Source organism: Natrix helvetica (assembly GCF_964273705.1).
Source record: "Natrix helvetica genome assembly, chromosome: 2".
In the NCBI taxonomy this organism is placed as follows: domain Eukaryota; kingdom Metazoa; phylum Chordata; class Lepidosauria; order Squamata; family Natricidae; genus Natrix; species Natrix helvetica.
The window spans coordinates 121,314,156-121,332,509 of NC_138552.1; the positions used below are offsets into that span (position 1 = coordinate 121,314,156).

Sequence of the window (18,354 nt, forward strand, 5' to 3'; positions counted from 1 at the left end):
CAATACGTGATGAGGTGCTGAATAGAACCAGAGATGACCCGATAATTTACAACCAACGACAACAAACAGTTCTAAAACAGGTACCGAGGAGAATTAGAGAATTAAGAAGGCCCTGTCAATTTTTAACATCTGTCCTGAACAAATTTGAAATTAACTTTAGATGGCTGATGCCGGAGGGCGTACTGGTAACTTGGAGAGATAGAAGATTTAGAATAGACACAACAGAACAAGCGGAAGACTTTTACAATACCCTTGTTGGGCAGGAGGAGGAGAAAGACGAAGGAGAACAGGCAGGAGCAAGGAGGCAAGGATCCAGGGTACAGATAAGAAGAGAAAAGGAACCAGTGGAGACACGAAAGGAGAAAGAAGTTCTAGACGAAAAAGGGGAAGAACCAAAGGAAGTGAGAGAAATAAGGGCAACAAGAAGCACACGACCCAAATACACATAGAAGTATGTCAGGAGAAATCAAGATCCTATCATTGAATATTAATGGTCTAAACTCACCCCAGAAGAGGAAAACAATATTTAGTAAATTAAAACATTTGAACTACAATATAATTGCAATGCAAGAGATCCATATGACTAAAAGACAGATCCAGATCTTAGAATGTCCTAGATTGGGTAAACTTTACGCGGCACTGGCTGACCAAAAGAAAAGAGGAATAACATTATATGTCAAAGACACAATTCAGACTAAACTAATCTATCATGACGAGGAAGGGAGAATACTAATCGTGGAAATAATGTTAAACCAAAAAAAGGTGTCACTGGTTGTAATATATGCACCTAATGAAGGCCAGGAAAATTTCTACCACAGACTACATAGCATTATTCGAGAGATGGGAAACGAAAATGTTAGTTTACTGGGTGATTTCAATGCTATAGTTGACCCGAAACGGGACTATAAAAGTGGAAAGAAGAGAAAAGGAGCTAGGAGAACTTTGCCAAGGTCATTCTTCCAAATGGCTTAAGAACTTAATCTGTTTGATGTATGGCGAGAAAGATGCCCAGAGGGTAAGCAATATACCTTCTACTCGAATAGACACGAATCCTGGTCAAGGATAGACATGGTCTGGCTGCCGATGGAGCTAATCTCAGAAGTGAAGGAGATAGATATAGAACCCAATCTATGGGCTGACCACAATCCCATGAGGATTATTTGGATAAAACAAAAGGGCAGTTATCATTGGTTACTCAATAGATCAATTCTAAAAGACCAGGAATATATTAAAAGAATCAACCAAGAATTAAGATTCTTCTTCAAAGAAAACGGACCAGGAGACACATCCATACAAAACCTATGGGATACGACTAAGGCATTTATAAGAGGGGTCACAATATCAGCCACAGCCAGGAAGAAAAAAACCGAGAATCTAAAAATAAGAGAGCTGAAAGAAAGGTATAGAAATTTAGAGAGTGAACTGCAAAAGAAACCGCAGAACAGAAGTATAAAAGGAAATATGGAACTGATTAAACATGAATTGGCTATATTTGAAAAAGCAAAATTGGCACAATCTATAAAAAAAGCAAAACAAAACTTCTTTGAGAATGCAAATAAACCGGGGCGATGGCTATCCTATAGGTTGAGGAAGCAAAAACAAGAGAACTGGATCAATAAACTACAAGATGAAAAAGGCGAGATCTGCTACCAACTAGAGGAAAAGAAAAAGATTACCCAAGAGTTTTATGAACAATTATATAAAGAAAACCGAGACCATACAAAGGAAGGAATATTACAATATTTGGAAAAGTCAGATCTGCCAAAGGTACCAGAGGAGATTAAGGACATGTTCAATGAAGACATTAAAACATCAGAGATAACCGAGGCCATACAAAGACAAAAGAATAATAAAGCTGCAGGGCCAGATGGGTTGCCAGCGGAAATTTATAAAGAATTTCAGGATATACTTGTCCTAACGTTGTTGGAAGTCTACAACGCTGTGTTGAAAGAGGCGAAGACACCGTTATCATGGACGGAGGCTAACATTGTACTATTACCTAAGGCGGACACAGACCAGGTGCTTATACAAAACTACAGACCAATATCACTGCTAAATGCAGATTACAAAATCTTTGCCTCAATAATAGCAGAAAGGTTGAAAAAAATTCTTACATCGTTCATCCATACAGATCAAAACGGATTCCTCCCCAGAAGACAAATTAAAAACAATATGAGAATTATGTTGGACATTCTTGAATATTATGAAGTGCACAATGACAAACAGGTTGCACTAATCTTTCTCGATGCCCAAAAGGCATTTGATAATGTCAACTGGGAATTTTTGCACCAACAATTAGAATACATGGATTGTGGGGATAAATTTATAAACACGATCAGAGCAATTTATACAAACCAAAAAGCCAAAGTAATAATCAATGGTGAACTAACACAAAGTATTGTAATCCAGAAAGGTACAAGACAAGGTTGCCCCCTATCCCCCCTGTTGTTTATACTAACCCTAGAAGTACTAGCCAGGAATATATGTAAAGAGGTACAGATAAAGGGACTAGAAAGGAGCAATTTAAGTTACAGGCCTTTGCGGACGATCTAGTGTTTGTGCTAGAAGATCCTATGAAGTCTGATACGAAACTCATTGAGGAACTGACAGAGTATGGGAAAATAGCGGGTCTAAAGATAAATATGACAAAGACCAAAATGCTGACTAAAAATATGACATCAAAAGCAAAAGAGGAGTTAACGAAGTAATTGAGTATCCAAATTGTCAAAAAAGTTAAATATCTTGGTATACATTTATCTGTGAGGTGTGTGACCATCAAAGAAGACAATTATACCAATCTGATTAATAAAACTAAGAAGGATCTAGAAAGATGGAAAAACCTACAACTGTCCCTGATGGGCAGGATCGCAATTATAAAAACGAATATATTACCAAAATTTCTTTTCCTATTTCAGAATATACCCATTAAATTAGAAAAAGGTGTCTTCAAAGATTTGAATCAATTGGTTTCAAAATTTATCTGGCAGGGAAGAAAACCAAGAATAAAACTTAAGGCTATGCAAGACACTAAGGAAAAGGGAGGATTTGGCGTACCAGATTGGGAACTCTATTATACTGCGGCCATATTAACATGGCTAAGAGAATGGATAATGCTGAAAAACAAAAGATTACTCAAATTGGAAGGTCATGACCTCCAAGCAGGCTGGCATGCCTTCCTCTGGTTTGAAAAAGGATCCGCACACAAATATTTTAGTAGATATTACATTAGACAATCTCTGTTAATAATATGGAACAAAATTAAACATGACCACTATACCAAAATACCTATTTGGCTATCTACGATGGAAGTATACATAAACCCAAATTTAATTAACGTGGAAAATATAGTCACATATAAAGAGCTATTGAACAGGCAGGGGGAGATCAAAACTAGATCAGAATTGACATCACAAGGAATACAAGTAGAATGGTGGTCTTATTTACAGATACAATCAAGGTATGCACAGGATAGGAAGAACGAAGGTATTGCCAAAGACTATACAATATTAGATAAACTGTTGATACAGACAGAAAACAGACTGATCAAAGTGCTGTATAGATTTTTGTTGGAATATAAACTAGAGGAAGAACATGTCAAAGAAACCATGGTCGCCTGGGCGAAAAATTTCGGTTACAATGTGGAATTGGCTAAGTGGAAAAAACTTTGGATACTTAATCAGAAATTAACATTGGCTACGGCGTATAAAGAAAATCTTTATAAAATGTTCTACAGATGGCATCTCCCGCCAGCACGGCTTTCTAAAATGTTTAAAAATCTGGCCCCAAATTGTTGGAAGTGTAAAAAAAACACCAGGCACTTTCTATCATATGTGGTGGACGTGCAATGAGGCAAAAAAATATTGGAAAATGATTCAATCATGGTTAGAATAAATGGTGGGATAACAAATTATGTTTAAACCAGAAACTTTTCTCCTAGGCATAATACCGGAGGGGTTTAAGAAAGATACACTCTATCTAATTATGCATATACTAACTGCAGCGCGCATAACCTATGCACAGCATTGGAAAAAAGAAAATACACCATCAGAGCTAGATATAATCAGAAAAGTGTTGGCCTGTGCAGAAGCAGATAGGCTCACTTTGGAACTTAAAAATAAAGGGGAATCAGAATATTTTGAGGTATGGAATAGATTTCATGATTGGTATAAGTTAAGATGACAAGACTGGAACAAATGTATATATTGTGATCAAACAGAAGGACAGACAATGTATTAAGTAGATTAACTGTTAATGGTTGAAACTAGCTGTACATAATGTGAATATATGATCACCCCGACTATATATATATATGAAATCTGTGAAGCAGCTATGTGGTCTTCGCCATCTCTATTTGTAAACCATTATAGACTAGACAGATATGCATCAGCAGATGCTGCCTTTGGCAGGAGGGTACCCTCAGAACTGGACAATTGGCCTCAGGCCAGTCAACTACCCACCCTTAACATTATGGACAGGCTTTGGTATGTCACATTCTGGCTGCTGTCTCCACCAACTGGGGAGAATGGGTCCTTACCTGATATGCCCGTTCTCCAGATGGTGGAGACAGCAGCCAGCCCCATCCCTTAGCTGACTTCTTTCTGAAACTCTTTTACTGATTTTTCAATTCGGAATAGCTCAGGGCATACTGGAGGAGAACATGAGAGTGTTTTTGATCTTGTGATTAACACCATGCGTCAGTCTACAGATTTACCTTTGTTAAAACGGGGGGGAGTCACCAGTGTTACCAGTGATGTCACAGCTGTAGATTCAGTCCAATTGATCACTGGACAGAGACAACCCATTCTGGCTGCTGTCTCCACCATCTGGAGAACAGGCGTATCAGGTAAGGACCAACACCGATTCCAGTCTTCAAGGCTGCAAAGCCTGAGAAAGAAATGTGAACTGTACCAAGCAGCTCCAAATATCTGAGCGGTTCCCAAAACACGTATGCGGCACATCATTGGACGAAGGCAAACCAGACAAGTGGCGGAGGGCCAGGGACAAAGGGGAATACTGTAACACTGTGTGGGAACTTTAGTTCTAGCCTGCTTTCATTGCAACACTAATCCTTAGTAAAAGAACCTATAATTTCAACCAAATGGAGTTGAGGGTCTGTCTTTCCTAGAGACCTAGCTGTGGAAGGTCTGACACAGTTGGACACCCAGGGTATTTTTGTTTGGCACCTGGCTGACAAAAGAGCTAAAGGTGCCAAATTTCCAAGAGGAGGCTATGAGTGCCTGAAGTTTCATATCACTTAACACTGTACACAGGCAATTGTTGGGTTAACCATGTCCCCTATTTTGCCACAGTCTGCTGCAGTTGCCAATAAATGTGAGTTTGATGTCTTTGAAAAAATTATCTATGCATACTAAAACATAAGTTTGGTATCTTTGGAAGTATTTGTAATAGAGAATTACGGTGTTATGCAAGTTGAAGTTCAGGTTACTGCAAAAGCCAGTCTCTTTCATCTTTAATCAAACCATATTAAGATTATTGTAGCACATTGTATTTAAAAGGCAGTTTTTTTTCTCATAGCTATTGAAACGTCTCCTCTTGAAGTTAGAACTAATACAGCAACATGTACAAGGAAAAAGAGAGGAACTCTTATATTCATATGCATTCTAGGTAATGTCTTTCCCTTCTGGGATTCTCAGATTTATATAAATTAAACCAAGGTGAAAAACTAATATCATTATGCTATGTATTTATTTATTTATTATTTATTTATTTTACCGTGCTTCTAGACCGCCCCCTCTCCCGAAAGGGACTCGGGGCGGTGTACAGTCCATATAAAGAATATATCAAAATACAATAAATAGAAGAATTAAATATGTACAGTTAAATATGGAGGAGGTTAAAATAGAATTAAAAAGAACTGTACAGAGCCAGTATATATAAATATAGTTTTAAAACCCCTAGGACACACACAAATTAAATTAAAAACAATACCCCTAAAATAACCAGTTAATAGTACGTTTACCAGGAGGAACAGTTGTAATTAAGCCAGGCCTGCTAGTCGGAACAGGTGAGTCTTCAATTTTGTGCAGATATATTTAGAAGATCTACCAGTAGATAACCCTGAAGAAAAGTGTTAAATTCTCATGGAGATATCTGTGGAATGTAGAATCATAGAGTCATAGATGTATATGGAATGTCCTCTGACAATATGGCTGTAATCACACTACATACAGTAATAAATCAAATTCAGTTTCATTATTGGTATAATTGAGAATAAAGACTCAATTTTCTAAAGTGCAAGTTTTATCTGATAAAATTAAATGTAGTTAAAGAAACCATTAGCCCTATTTTCTGTGGGTGCACAACAAAATGAATTTAAAATTACTGTAACTGCCTGGCTGGGTTGGTACATGTCATTAAATCAGGCACAATTCACTTAACAACTGCCTTGCTCAGCAATGGAAATTCTGGTTCCAATTGTGGTTGTAACCTGTGTAATGAGTCATAGTAGTTCAACGTCTGTAAAAGAAGACATTGCTACTTAATTTGCAGTAGTGGATCTGAATATGTCATTTTTATCAGCTCTTGAATTGATTTTTCTTTTCAGAAAAAGCAAGGAAAGCATCTTTTAGCAATTAATTTATTTAACTTCTATTTATAACATTTCATATTATGCCTACAGTTATATTTCCTAGGTTTTCTTTTAATTAGTTTGATATAAAATGTATTTCGTATAATTGAATCAAAAATTTACATTGTATTGCTCTCATTTTCCAAATCTAATGTTACATGACATTATACTTTACAACCATATTGCGTAGCAACAGAAATTCCATCCCCAGTTATTGTCATTAAGTGAGTGCTACATAGTCCTGGAAATTGCAATGAGTGACTTTAATGAGTGACAAATCTTTGATAGTGAAGTACTGTCTTGCAAATTCCCAGCAAAGTTGCATACTATTTTTCCAGATCAGCTTTCTCCAGCTTGCAGAATATACACAGTTAAAGAAAATGGTCTTGCACCAGAATCACAAGCAGCTAACTTTTTCATTCATATTACTGACTTTGCTCTTTAAGGTTTCATCCAGATCATGTTCAGTTGTCCCTGTAGAATAGTCTTTAGCCATCAACTTAGATTCCTTTCTTAAACATTTATTTTGTGTTAACTGATGTGAGTTGTACACAACAGTAGAAATAGTGTTCGCTAAGAACAACTGCAGAGGTTTCTTTTTCTCTTTGTAATGACATTGGATGTAATGTACAAAAGCGGATCGGTAGGTTTTACTGAATAATGTACATATAAGTGGGTTGACTGCTGAAGAAAGGTAGCCGATCCAAACAAAAATGTTTAGCAGATCCTCAATTACATCTTTGTCACACGCCTTCTTGCAAAAAGCTTTCATCACATTTGTGATGAAAAAAGGACACCACATTACCACAAACAGGAAAAAGACAATGCCAAGTACTTTGGATGCTTTCTGTTCATTACTTATTGATTGCATCTTTCTCCTTTTAAAAGTTCCTGATTCTTTGTTCAGAGAGTGTGTGAAATGAAGAGAACTTTGAGGAAAAAACCTGAATGAGCCAAACTTAGCTTTTGAATCAAGATCATTCATGCATGATATGGCTTCTTTCTGAAGGGATTTTATAGTTAAAAAATAGGTGATCACCATGATAGCAAGTGGAGTAAAAATGCTACAAAAGAACCAATTAAAACAAACTTCTCTTCCACAAGAAAACAGCTTCCATTCTTGAAAACTTTAGAATTATCACGGAATCCAAATATAGGAACTGGCATTGAAATACCTATATGTTTAGTTAAAAAAAAGATAAATATAATTATTTTCACTTTTAAAAATATGTCATTCTGTGATGTACCACAATGGGTGTCCACTCATTCCCAATAACATTCCTGCACATAAAGATCAGACCGTCACTGCAGAGCATGAATTTGCTTCCTTGAAGTTTGCACAGCTATTCAGTAGAAACTAAAAACAAAGTACCTGTTAGATATTAACACTAGCTACCATGGTTTCCACTCTGGTCCTCTGTTCCGGCGGGAACAGAGGTTTAATCTGATTGGTTTAGAGGTCTGACAGCTCCCTATAAAAGGAGAGCTGTCAGACCGAACAGTTGCTGGATTGTACATACTTGTCTGTTGAAATAAAGAGCTGTTGTTGCTTTAAGCCATTGTCTGCCTTCTCATTGCCCGATTTAACACTGGGGACGAGGATGGGATTGAGAGGCAGATAGGTGAAGAAACGAACAACGAGACATCCAGCAAGTAAATCCAGCCCAGAGCTTTGGCTCGGCATCGAGCGACCAATTCAAGTGGCAAATTCGAATCTCCTCAGTCAAGAATGGCCATGCACGCCCCGCCAACTCTGTAGGACCCGGTGACTGAACACTGGGAATCGTACATGTTAAGGTTCGAATGCTTCCTCGAGGCAAACGACCTTATGGGGGTTCCTGACTCCCACAAGAAGAACCTCTTCCTGGGCTATTGCGGCCGAGAGGTCTTCGAAACAGCGAAGGATTTATCGGAGCCAACTCCAATCCAAGCGGTTCCTTGGGTGGCATTACAACAGACTTTAAAAACTCACTACTCGCCCAAACCTTCAAGGCACGTTCGCCACCATGAATTCAACGTGCGGAACCAGAAAGGAGAGTCCATAAACCAATATGTTGCGGCCCTGCGAAAAGCAGCAACATACTGTGACTTCCGTGACCTGGACGACCAAATTTTAGACCGCTTAATCTGCGGAGTGCGGGACATTAATCTGCAGAGACATCTGCTAGCCAGATCAAACATGTCTCTGCAGATCGCACTCGATGAAGCCAGGGCGTCCAAATCTGCTGACAAGTCCACAAAAGCCTTGCAGCGCCAGCACAACACGCCACAATCCATGCTGAAGCAGACGCGTGTACATCACGAGGCCGCTGAACAAGAACCCTCCAACAGCGAAGACGATGACAGCTACGCATGAGCAGTAGCCACACAAAACTGGCGCAAAGATTCAACTCGCGCCTGCCGCCCTGCGTAAGTTGCGGGGGGCACCATGCCCGGTCTACCTGTCGGTGTCAGGCCTGCAGAGGTTCCTTTAAGAATCTTTGGCCTGCCACACTTTCTTATAATTTCCTATGTGTTTCATTAGTGTAGTAGTTGGGAGGAGGGAATAAAGAAGAGTAAGATTATGGAATGTATTGTTGTGATTTTTCCTAGAAGCTCAAGGTCATCTTTTGTCTCTGCACCTTGACACCTGACCGGAAGCAGAGGGGTGTAGATGCCAGCGTGGAAGATGATGATTGGAACATGTGATGGATTTGTGGGTGTGGGGATAGATCATGAACTTTCAACTGGGTGGAATTCCAGGATGCAAATCAGTGTTGGAATTTTCCATAGACGTGCTAACTTGCCTGTAGAATAAATTGGACCTTTAAGGATAACTTTGCCTTGGACAATGATTTAATTCTGCATGGTATTTAGAACGCTAACACACACTTTATCGTTTGTTCAGGCCTACCATCTGCAAAGAAATTAGCGAAAATGTTTGTGAAACACATTTATCACCTGCATGGGGTACCAAAAAAGATCATTTCAGATCGCGGAGTTCAATTCACTGCCAAGTTCTGGAGAGAATTCCTGAAATCGATTGGGTCCACATAGGGACTCAGCTCAGCATTTCATCCCAGCACAAATGGGGCAGCAGAGAGGGCCAATGTGATGGTGGAACAGTACATCCGGTGTTATGTGGACTATCAGCAAGACAATTGGTCGGACTTGCTACCCTTCACCGAAGTAGCATATAATAATGCGGTCCACAGCAGTACAGGATTAACTCCTTTCCAGATTACCAGTGGCATGGAATTCGTTCCCATGCCTGAAGTACCTAAAGAACCCCCCTCCTCCATGTCTCTGAATGAATGGCTGGAGGCACTAAAGAAGGGATGGGAAAATACGAAAAAGGCGCTAGCAGTTGCGGCAGAAGCCTACAAGAAGCAAGCTGATAAACATCGCTCCCTACAACCCCCCTTTCGAGTGGGGGACAAAGTTTTTGTGTCTACTAAATACATAAGGCTAAGGATGCCTAGTAAGAAATTAGGTCCAAAATTTCTAGGTCCTTTCCCAATAGAAAAGATAATTAACCCCGTTACAGTTCGACTCAGCCTACCCAAACTCCTAGGGAAAATTTACCCGGTATTCCATTGTAGCTTATTGAAGCCAGTAAGGGGGTCTAGCGTAAGGCCATCCACCCAAGCTCCACCTCCTCCCGTAGTGGTAGAAGGGGAAACACATTATGAGGTGAAAAAAATATTAGATTCCAGGCTGTATAGAGGTTGCTTACAATATTTAGTGTATTGGAAGGCGTACCCTTTGTCCAAAGCTACGTGGGTGAAAAGTTGGGATCTGAAAGCGGATAAATTAGTGAAACAACTCCATGAGAAGTTCCCTGGTAAGCCAAAGGGTCCCCCTGGGGGAGGCAGAGGTGGTTAATTGTGTATAGTAATTTCTACTTTTACTTCTTTTGCAGACAACATGGGTTTTTTGAAGAGAGGCTGCCTGTCAGGCCTTCAGAGGTTCCTTTAAGAATCTTTGGCCTGTCACACTTTCTTATAATTTCCTACGTGTTTCATTAGTGTAATAGTTGGGAGGGGGGAATAAAAAAGAGTAGGATTATGCAATGTATTGTTGTTATTTTTCCTAGAAGCTCAAGGTCATCTTTTGTCTCTGCACCTCGACACCTGACCGGAAGCAGATGCCAGCGTGGAAGATAATGATTGGAACATGTGATGAATTATAGGGTGTGGGGATAGATATGAACTTTCAACTGGGTGAACCCACAGGATGTACATTAGAGTTGAAATTTCATAGCATAATGCCAACATGCCTGTATTATTAAATTGGAACTTTAAGGATGATTCTGTTCTGGATTCTGATTTACTTTTGCATGGTATTTGGAACGCTAACAGTCAGTTTCGGGACGCAACCTGTCAGCGTTGCGACAAGAAGGGGAACATTGCCAAAGTGTTCCAGAGCAAATTCCCTGCCACCACTTGGCAGCCAAAACCAAACCTTAACCACCAACAGAGGCCCAACCCAGGGGCCTGGCGGAAAACCCAAGGGCGCCCAGAGAGAGAACCCAAAGTGACCTATCAAACCACAATAGGGAAGTCTGCACCAGGCGGCCAAAAAGTCTGAAAGTCACAGTCCTCATTGAGGATGCTCCCTGTGAGCTTGAAGTCAACACTGGATCGTCCCTAACGATCATCTCCTGGTCGACCCTGAAGCAAGCCATCCCAAGCCTGAAAAAATGGCACCTTCGCACTCCAGACAGCAGCTTGTGTGACTATCAGGGGAATCGAGTCCCCATCGTGGGCCAAGGCACCTTCCGAGTGCAGTTTAAAACATCTGCGCCAAGCTTCCAGTGACTGTGGCCACCGCACTGCTACAGAGCCTCCTGGGGCTCGATTGGTTTGAAGCCCTGGGGTTGGAAGTCACTCAAATCAACGCCATAAAGGATGGTGGCATCGAGGCGATTTTTAAGGAGTTCGAGGATGTCTTCAGCTCCGGTCTCGGTAATTTCTTTTAACTTGGACCCCAATGTAGTGCCTATCAGGCTAAAACCCAGGAGAGTACCTTTCGCTCTCTGCCCTAAAATCGATAGGGAAATTGACAAACTGGTGAGCCAGGGGATCCTCGAGCCAGTCGACCATGCATGCTGGGAGACCCTTATAGTGATGCCGGTCAAGCCGGATGGGTCAGTCCACATCTGCGCAGACTATAAATGCACAATAAACAACGTGCTGCAACAAAGCGCCTACATTGTACAGCACCTACTACATTCGCTAGGGCCAGGAATTTTTTTTGCTAAATTAGATATGGTGCAGGCATACCAGCAGTTGCCTGTAGATGGTGCCACAGCGGAGGCTCAGACCATTGTGATACACAGGGGTGCATTCAAATGCCACCGCCTGCAATTCGGAGTTAGTATCGCCCCTGGACTGTTCCAAAGCATCATGGAACGGCTTTTGCAGGGGATACCAAGAGTCGTCCCCTATTTTGACGACATTTTGGTATCGGCTGCAAACAAGGCACAACTTTTAAAAAGAGTTAGGACTTTTTTGACCAGAATTCGCGAAAAAGGCCTCCGACTCAAAAAAGAAAAATGCAAAATTAATGTGCCCAAGGTAGAATTTCTGGGGTACATGATTGATGGCTCTGGGATCCACCCGACATCCCAAAAAATAAAAGCTATCCAGGAAACCCCCACACCTCGCAATCAGGCCGAGCTGCAGGCATTCCTCAGGCTCCTTAACTTCTACAGCATCTTCCTCAAGCAGAAAGCTACCATCGCTGAGCCCTTGCATCGCTTCCTGTCCCAAAACGCCAAATGGTCCTGGGGCCGAGCCGAGGCCACCGCATTTGCCGCGGTAAAATGCCTTCCGGCTGCTGACTCCCTGCTGGTCCAGTACAGCCAGACCCTGCCGCTGGTGTTAACATGCGATGCATCCCCTTTTGGCGTCGGCACTGTCCTCAGACACCGCATGCCCAACGGCACGGAAGCCCCTATTGCTTTTCTTGTCTCCCGCTGAAAGGAACTACAGCCAAATGGACCGAGAGGCTTTGGCTTCTGTAGTGGGAGTCAAGAGGTTCCAAGAGTACCTTTACGGGTGAGACTTCAAACTTGTGATGGACCACAAACCTTTGCTGGGGCTACTGGCTGGGGACCGAACTACCTCGGTTTCCTTGTCTCCATGCATGACCAGGTGGACTGTTTTCCTGGCTGCTTACTCCTACAAACTGATTCACTGCCCTGGTTCCACGTTGGGACATGCCGACGCTTTAAGCCGCTGTCCCCTACCTGAACTGCTGGCTGACCCCACTCCTGAGACACCAGTCCTACTTATTGACTGCCTGGACTCTGGACCTGTCTCATCCAATGACGTTTCCCATTTTTCTGCTAAAGACTCTAGATTCTGAACTGGGTGTGGAGGGGGTGGCCCAAGGGGCCTTTTGGGGCCGAATTTCAAATGTTTTTACTAAATGCGATGAGTTGTCAGTAATCAAGGGCTGTTTACTGTGGGGGGACCGGATGGTTGTTCCAAGCAAACTGCGAAAGGCAGTATTGGAGGCATTACATATGGGGCATTCTGGCATCGTCAGGATGAAATTCTTGGCTAGGAGCTATGTCTGGTGGCCTAACATGGACAGGGAGATAGAAGAGTGGGTGGCTACCTGCACCCTGTGCCAGGAATCCAGACCAGCTCCCCCAGAGGCACCCGCTAAGGAGTGGGAGCGCCCTCAGGCACCCTGGTCTAGGATGCACATTGACTTTGCAGGCCCCGTTCACGGCCAAACGTTTCTCATAGTTGTGGACGCATATTCGAAATGGTTAGAGGTAGCCCTGATGACCTCTACCATGGCAGAGGTGGTCATCAAGGTGCTACAGAGACTTTTCTCCATGCACGGCCTGCCCGACGTCTTGGTCTCAGACAATGGGCCCCAATACACAGCCATGCAATTTGAGACCTACTTAGCTAGCCAGGGAATTCGGCATGCCCTGGTCGCACCATTCCACCCGGCTTCCAATGGTCAGGCGGAGAGAATGGTGCGATCGGCTAAAGAGGCCCTCGCCAGAATGGGCCCGGGTGATTGGCAAACACGGGTTGATCACTATTTACTAATCCAACACATTACGCCAAGCGCCACCACTGGGAGAAGTCCCTCCGAGCTTCTCATGGGTCGCTGCCTAAGGTCCCACTTAGACCGGCTACACCCAAACTACTCTGCCACATCGCCCCCAGACTCCACAAGCAAGATTTGAAATTTTAGCATAGGGGATTCAGTATACGCCCACAACTATGCCGGGGGAACTCTGTGGATTCCTGCTACGGTGATAGGCATCACCGGGCCTCGCTCTTATCTATTAGAGCTAGAGGATGGTAGAAATTGGAGGAGGCATATTGACCAACTCCGTGGTCGCCTCTCCCACTCCAATCTTAGGGCACCAGACGAAATTCTGGAACGAAGCAGCCAAGGCCCTACCCAAAAGGAGCAAACATTCACTCCTTCCACAGCCAGCTCAAACCCGCAAGGTCTGGAAAACCTATCTGAATTTGTCCAAGCGAGCAAAGCCAGGGAACTCCAGCTGCGGACTGGGATAAGTTCCAGCAGGTTCCACAGAGTGGAGCTGGAGAGCAGACAGGTCCATCCGACCTGCCTGAAGAACCGGTTCCAAATGAACTGCGCAGGTCTGGTAGAGTGAAACAAAGACCCGCCTACCTCAAAGACTATGTGACCAAAAGGAACATCCCAACCAAGAGGGGAGGGGTGTTAGATATTAACACTAGCTACCATGGTTTCCACTCTGGTCCTCTGTTCCGGCGGGAACAGAGGTTTAATCTGATTGGTTAAGAGGTTTGACAGCTCCCTATAAAAGGAGAGCTGTCAGACCGAACAGTTGCTGGATTGTACATACTTGTCTGTTGAAATAAAGAGCTGATGTTGTGTTAAGCCATTGTCTGCCTTCTCATTACCATCTTACAAATACAAGTTAAAGGTTTTGGCTTTGATAGTAGCTACAAGCATTGTGTAAACTCTACAAGGACAGATTGGAAAACCACGAACAAATTGCTGAATTCAAACATCGTCAGCAACACCAATTTTATATGTTAGAATTTCAATTCAGAAATGTGAATGTTTATTACAGTAGTGCATTAGTTTTTATTGGGGGGGGGGGAAACCACAATCATAAGATTTTCCTATTTGGCAGGTTTAGTAATACAGGCAGCACTCAATCAGTGACCTTTCATTCAGCAACCATTTAAAGTTATATGCTGCTGAATGGGGTGAAACTATAACCGTTCCTTGTAGTTGCAGCCAATGCAGCCTCCCCAAATTTATATGATCATGAGTTGGCTGCTCACAATTATGATGGTCATGACATCCCATGGTCACCATTTGTAAACTTCCCAGCTGCTTTCCTACAAGTAAAATAAATGGGGAAGCTGGTGGGGAGTTACAAAGAGTGATCCCATAATTCTGGGACACTCTGACTGTAGGATTTGCCTTAACAATAGCAACCGGAACAGCTGCAATTGCTATTGTAAGTTGATGCAATCATATGACATTGTGCTTTCCAAACTCTGCTCAGGAATGAAACTGCTAGTCCCATTTACCTTCATTAAGCAAGGACTACCTGTGCTATATTGTCCTAGTGCATTCTCACACAGAACACAAATGATGCTGGTGTACCTTGAGAACCACACATATATGTTTGCCAGCATATATACACTTTGAGACAAAGCATCCCCTCCTTCCCCAGTGATTTAATGTAGTTGAGATCAGTGGGAAGAGGAAAATAATATTTCCCCATCAGCAAACTCTATTGAGATTGTTCTATTTTGATTACATAAAAATTACTATCACTTTGGGATGTGGTAAGTGCATTTAAAAATGTTTATTCTATTCTTTACTTTCTTTTTAACATTTAAGACTTTCTTTTAACACTCCCTCCAGCAAAAACAGGACAAAACTGTCCTTCAATGCTGTATGCTCAAGCCATACATATTTCATCCACTGTTAATGATGTCTGCTGTGAATGAGCAATGCCTACTCTTTTGAGCTATTTTGGTTTTGCAGCATATTTTATTTTTATGTATTGTGTCTGTGTGTGTGTGTGTGTGTGTGTGTGTATGCAGGTCTTGGTGTATTTGGGTCTTTTCCTGTGTAAGATTGACAGTATCTTGGTGATGTTTCGACGAGGTCACACTCGTCTTCTTCAGCACGCATCACAGAACACAAGAACGCAGTCAGAAAAGAAGAAAAAAAATTTCTCCCTTTTCCAGCACCTTAAAGCAACAGGACATGAAATTGATTTTGAAGGAACCAAATTACTCTCCAAAATTGAACACTGAACACACTGAATAATTATGGAAACTATAGAAATAGAGAAACACCCCCACAACATGAATAAACGTGATAATACCTCCCGCCTACCAGACATCTGGAAACTAGCCCTAGTCAATAAACGAGTCCCAGCCACAAAAACCGACACAGGACCCAGAACAATACAGGAGACTGTCACCAATCACCCTCACCAAACATCAATTCCATCAACCAATCAAGATGTGACCACACAGCCAACCAATCCGTTTAAAGCAACAAAGCCAACATTCCACACACACACCCCTATATTTATAGAAAAATGGAAGCTCCGATCATGCTTTGCTCGCACAAGCACGAAGCCAAAGGCACCAGCCTGAAGATGACGAGTGTGACCTCATCAAAAGGTACTGTCAATCTTACACGGGAAAAGACCCGAATACGCCAAGATCTGCATACCTATACCCGTGAAAATCTACAAAAACAAATATCCTACCTCTACGGGGAGGAAACCTTCATGCTCACCAGGACCTATGAAAAACTCGATGTACGAAAAGCCACCATCTTATGTGACCTCATATTCCTTTGCAACTGCCGAGACAAAAATGTGATCCCCACATGCTTCCAACTAAAATTCCATTCAAAAACCTCAGCCACTGAAAGGATCCTGAAAATAACTGAATTAGCCTTAATCAGAAACAAACTCCACAGGAAAAGATTCCTACTAGACCAAACCAACAGGGACCTACTCACTCTTCACCTCAAACTCAGCAACAAAATTCACCCAGCACTCTGGGACAAATCCAAACAACTAGCCCTCTGGAGAGCCGAAACAGAAACCTCCCACAAGATAGACACACACCAACAAACTCCACAGACTAGAAAAACACCAGAAGCCCAACCCCCCTCCAGAGCAACTCATGAAACAAACAGTACATAACATATCAGACAGGACCCTCACCATAGCAGAAACCAATGTCCTTTCCAAAGGATTCAACTTTGCAGTCACCCCCAAACGCATCCCCACTGAAAACATCATATGCGGAGTTGAAGCTACCTTAACCAATATCAACCCAGATGAAGCCAATAAAATCAGACTTGAAGTCACCAAGTCCTCTGCTCCAGCAATCCACCCAGAAGCAACTTACACAAAAAAGAACAAAAAGCACTCACCAACTTGAGGAAAGACAACAACATAATCATTCTCCCAGCAGACAAAGGTAACACCACTGTGGTGTTGAACACATCTAACTACCAAGCCAAACTATCCAACCTACTCCAAGACCCCACTTACAAACCTTTAAACACAGACCCCACCACCTACCTGGAAAAAAACCACCAAATCCAAAATAAAAGCCTCTACCATCAGTGAAGAGATCCAGCAAAGAATCATTCCCAGAGAAAAGTCATCCAGATGCCCCAAGCTCTATGGCCTCCCCAAGATACACCAAGAAGGAATACCACTCAGACCCATAGGCAGCTCCATAGGCTCACCTCTATAGAATCTTGCCAAATTTCTTGCCAAACAACTTCAGCCCTACACAGAATCCATCACCTTACCTTTGTTCTGGAATTAAACCGGCTGTGATGAATGGGATCTTGAATGGCAATATAGCGATCCAGAGATATGGCACAGAGATGCATGATGGAGGCAGTGGAGAAAAGCACATCTAAATAAATCCACACAACACAGAGGTTCCTGGGCAGTGGCCCTCTATATTCTGTAACTAAGGAGAGTGCTTATTAATTGTATAGCAGTTGGAAAGCTATATCTATATTTCACTGATACAAGATGTATTTTCTATTGTTATATTTTACCTCATCCATCTACAGATTTTTAAAAGTGGTCAGTCCATGTCCTCCAGGCTCTTGGAGGCTCCCATATCCAATTCTGAAGCCAGCAGTTTTCTAGATTTCACTGTGGCTGATATGGCAGCAGATCTGCTAAGGTTTAATGATACAATTGCCTTTGTACTCCCCCCTCCCATCTTTGGACTTCTTTGAAATTATACAGTTTGCACTACCATAACATTTATTTTTTCTGAAGTGCTGTTTCCCACTATCTCCAACTCAACAGAAGCCTTGTTATTGGCAGAACATGTAGAATCTGTGGTGTGTCTGAAGTTAATGACGTGGTGGTGAAGTTGGGGGATCTTCCCCAGCATCTCTCAGCTGCTTTCAAAAAGTGTAATTGTGTGGTTGGTGCGTGCAGACTTCAGATTCCCAAATGACTGGCTTGGCATTGTATCTTTTTCTACTTGTGTCACCACATGTAAGAAAAGAAGACCCAACTGACAGCAGCTGCCCACAGGACTCAGAACTCTATCCATTAGCATCTAGCTATTGGGTGAGTAAGAATTATAACCAGTAGCTTATTGCTGTTGATAGCACTGAGTCCGTTGTCTACTAGCCATTTTTATGTGTATGTGAGGCTGATAAGAAGGGTGCTCAGCTACCCATAGGTTATGATTGGACCAACTCATTATGCAGTACATTATTTAATACATAGA

General features: G+C 42.2%; 1 protein-coding gene across 1 annotated transcript; it reads right to left on the minus strand.

Moving 5' to 3' along the window:
- Positions 1-6,499: 6,499 nt before the first annotated feature.
- HTR2A (5-hydroxytryptamine receptor 2A) lies at positions 6,500-7,777 on the minus strand. Its single transcript, XM_081944878.1, is given in 2 exon segments — positions 6,500-7,645; positions 7,648-7,777. Coding segments are annotated over 2 exon segments (768 nt in total). The 5' UTR covers positions 7,757-7,777; the 3' UTR covers positions 6,500-6,986.
- Positions 7,778-18,354: the final 10,577 nt, after the last annotated feature.